The sequence below is a fragment of the Chrysochloris asiatica genome, unplaced genomic scaffold (genome assembly GCF_000296735.1).
Source record: "Chrysochloris asiatica unplaced genomic scaffold, ChrAsi1.0 scaffold00144, whole genome shotgun sequence".
In the NCBI taxonomy this organism is placed as follows: domain Eukaryota; kingdom Metazoa; phylum Chordata; class Mammalia; order Afrosoricida; family Chrysochloridae; genus Chrysochloris; species Chrysochloris asiatica.
Genome location: NW_006408662.1, coordinates 2,474,730 through 2,478,113, shown reverse-complemented (window position 1 = coordinate 2,478,113; position 3,384 = coordinate 2,474,730). Strand labels below are relative to the sequence as shown.

The following is a 3,384-nucleotide window of genomic DNA, read 5'->3' as shown; positions in this document are numbered from 1 at the left end:
GCAAGACGGTGATGGACATGCGGGACTCACTGTATTTTCTGTAAACCTTAAACTGCTCTATCATAGAAAATAGGTGAAAACTACAACAACAACAACAAAAAGAGGCCCATAAACTATTGCTCTGGGGTGGGGGGAACTGAAGGGTCAAGGGAAAGCAGCCCAATCAAACTGGAGAGCTCCTCTCTGCTGGGGTCAGTCAGGTGAGCTGGAGCAGGGCTTCAGTGCAGCGATGCCGACCGACCGCAAGTGGGTAGGGTCAGCTAATGGAGTGTGTGGTTAGAAGACAGACAGGAGTAGACCGAGTGTGTCATCTGCAAGGACAACGAGGCTCAAAGTCATTGAAGGAGTTTTGATTAGAGGAAGTAGCATGAAAAGGGGGAGCTGTGGAGGTTGATGTGAAAGGTGGAGACCTGGGTTTGATTCCCAGCTGGTGTGCCTCACAGTTCCCCCACTCCCGTCCTGCTCCACTTTCAGTTGAGGCTGCATGGTACTCTTGTGCTGAACACCTTTCAGGGGAGTTTCTGGACCAAGACAGGCACTCATGAAAGGTCTGATGGTCTGCTTCTGAGAAGCAGCTTGTGGGTCACCCATCACGGGCACAGCAGGCGGCGCAGGACCAGAGGTATTTCTGTGTATTGTGCATGGCTCACCCTGACTCAGGACTGACTCCACAATCTCTAACAACAACACTCACATCCAGTGGGTCCCGCAAAACATTCCACATCACAGAACACTTCCGCCTCATCCCCCACACCCAAAGCAAACAATGAGCACAAAATGCTAACAGTGCTGAGGCAGCTGCTTTAGGAGAGTTAGCTGACCAGCTTTTAGAGCTTTTAATGTTCGACAAGTCTCTACCTTCCTTTCTCCTTTATTCCCTACCTTTCACCAACTCACTAACCTTTATTTTTCCCTCCACATTTCAGCCTGAACCTCAGCCAAGCTATCTATGCATGACTCTGGGATTTCTGGTGTGACACTGTAGAATAAGTACTCAACCATAAGGTTGGTTTGAACTGCAAGGTTGATGGTTCAAACTCACCCGCTGCTCCTCAGAAAACTTGTACAGGGTTGCTATGAGTCAGAACTGACTCAAGGGCATGTAACAGCAAAATACATACCTCTACTCAAATTTGTTTCTTTTTAGGGGGGTCATACCACAGTGACTAGAATACCCATTTCAATCATTCTTTGGAATAATGAAAACAATTTAAGTTGTCTAAGAAAGCAAACATAGTCTACACATCTTAGCCATTGATGGTAAGTTCCCTCGATTCAGGGTTTTTGACAAGTGCTGACCTTAGGATTAGCAGTCCAATGCTTAACCTAGAGTACTGTATAGAAAAAGCCTAGGGGAATTGGACAGCTGGTTGATGCCATTTGACAAAGGGGTTGGGGACCTGAGAAAATTGTGAGCCAGATCAGGTCGAGGTAAGATTCCACAGGTGTGATCCCATCTGGGAGGTGGTCTGAAGGGTAGCGGAGTTTGGGCAGAAATTAAGGGCAAATTAGGGTTGTTGTTGTTAAGTGCCGTCGAGTCGGTTTCGACCCATAGCGATCCTGTACAGGGTTTCTGAGGCTGTACATCTTTACGGGAGCAGATTGCCTCATCTTTCTCCTGCGTAACAGCTGGTAGTTTCGAACTGCTGACCTTGCGGCTCACAGCCCGATTTGTAACCACTACGCTACCAGAGCTCCTTCAAATTAGGGTAAGGAGAGCCATTCTGAAAGGAGAAAAAAGAAAACTGAGTCCCACTTGTGGTTGTTGTTGTTGTTATGTGCCGTGGAGTTGGTTCCGACTCATAGTGACCCTGTACAGGGTTTCCGAGGCTGGAAATCTTTACGGGAGCAGATTGCCTCATCTTTCTCCTGCGTAACAGCTGGTAGTTTCGAACTGCTGACCTTGCGGCTCACAGCCCGATTTGTAACCACTACGCTACCAGAGCTCCTTCCCACTTGTTGTAACACTTGTGAAATCGTGAGGCTAGCAAAGAACTGGGCAGGGTTGTATTCGCTTGTGCATAGGATCACTATGAGTTAAGGATTAACTCAATGAAAGCTGACTACAGCAGCTTGATCAGATTCATGTGCTAGAAAGATCTCTCTGTCAATAGGAAACAAAACCAACAGGAAGTCAGTGAAATGAGAAAGCAGGAAATCCAGTAAAAAACTCCCCAAGACCAGAGGAACTAAAATGGTGACTCACTCCCCCAACCAGCTGCTCCAAAAAGGATTGCATGAGAAGGTCCTGGATAGACTGGGCGAAAGTGTGGAACAAAACTCAAAATTAAAAAAAAGACGAGGCTTGCTGGTCACACAGAAGCTGGGGGGACCCCTGAGAGTGTGACCTTCAGTCACTCTTTGCGTCTGCCTGTGACTCCATTTCCAGCCAAGTAACAGACAGGTCTCCAGACCTCCAAACCTCCCAGTCGGATCAATTCTAACTCCCAGTGACCCTACATGGCAAAACAGAACCTGTATTACACAGGATAAATCTTTGTAGGAGCAGACAGCTCCATCTTTCTTCCAGAGAGTGGCTGGTGGGTTTGAACCACCAACCTTGCAGCCCGGTCTTTCAGAGGAACAATAATACTAGGGAGGGGAGCATGCCTTAGAATAAACAGCCATTTGAGAGCAAAAGGGCAAAAGGCAAAGTTCAGAAGGTTAGGAAAATGGACAACTGGAAATGGGAGACCCAGGGAGGAAGTGGGATATTGTAAGGATTCAATCAATGGTATGAAACAAAATGTGTATGTGTCATTGAATGGAAAACAGATTCACCCAACCAAAATAAGAAGTTAAAACAACAAAAAAAGTCTTCATATTATTGGGTGAGAAGCAAGGGGGAGAGGTGGTCTACTTACAAACTTAGAGGCCACAGCATGGGAAGCAGGCGTGGGCAGGAGGGAGGAAAGAGAAAAGGTGATGAGCTCAAGGCCCAGTTAGGATGTGATGGTCAGTAGCAGCTGACCGTGCATGAAGCTCTAGGAAAAGCAAGATTGGCTGTAAGACATTTCCCTTGGAGATCAGCTATTGAGCAAACTCATCATCATGACAAAATTGTTCAGAGTTGCGGAAAAGGAGACTGGAAAAGGCCCAGAAGGAGCTCTCCCAAGCTGGTTCTTCCAGAAAACAAATGCAGAGGGAGAGCCAGTCTGAATGTTTATTAGGAAGTGCTATGGGATAAAGCGCTGCACTGCAAGGTCGGCAGTTCAAATCCACCAACCACTCCTTGGAAACCCTATTCAGCATTGCTATGCGTCTGAACTGACTTGATGGCAATGAATTTGATTTGGTTTCTGTTTTTGAGTTTTAATGTTTTATTGTGAATTATGTGATTGTTTACATGGGAGAACATCAACTTTACATTCATCCTATCATGTA

At 46.4% G+C, this 3,384-nt stretch overlaps 1 protein-coding gene across 1 annotated transcript in view; it reads left to right on the top strand.

Moving 5' to 3' along the window:
* Window positions 1–229: 229 nt before the first annotated feature.
* PSMG4 (proteasome (prosome, macropain) assembly chaperone 4) overlaps window positions 230–3,384 on the top strand; it is a 28,821-nt gene continuing 25,666 nt past the window's right edge. The window contains exon 1 of the mRNA XM_006870574.1: window positions 230–246. Within this exon, the coding sequence (XP_006870636.1) occupies window positions 230–246 (17 nt within the window). The remainder of the gene's footprint in view (window positions 247–3,384) is intronic.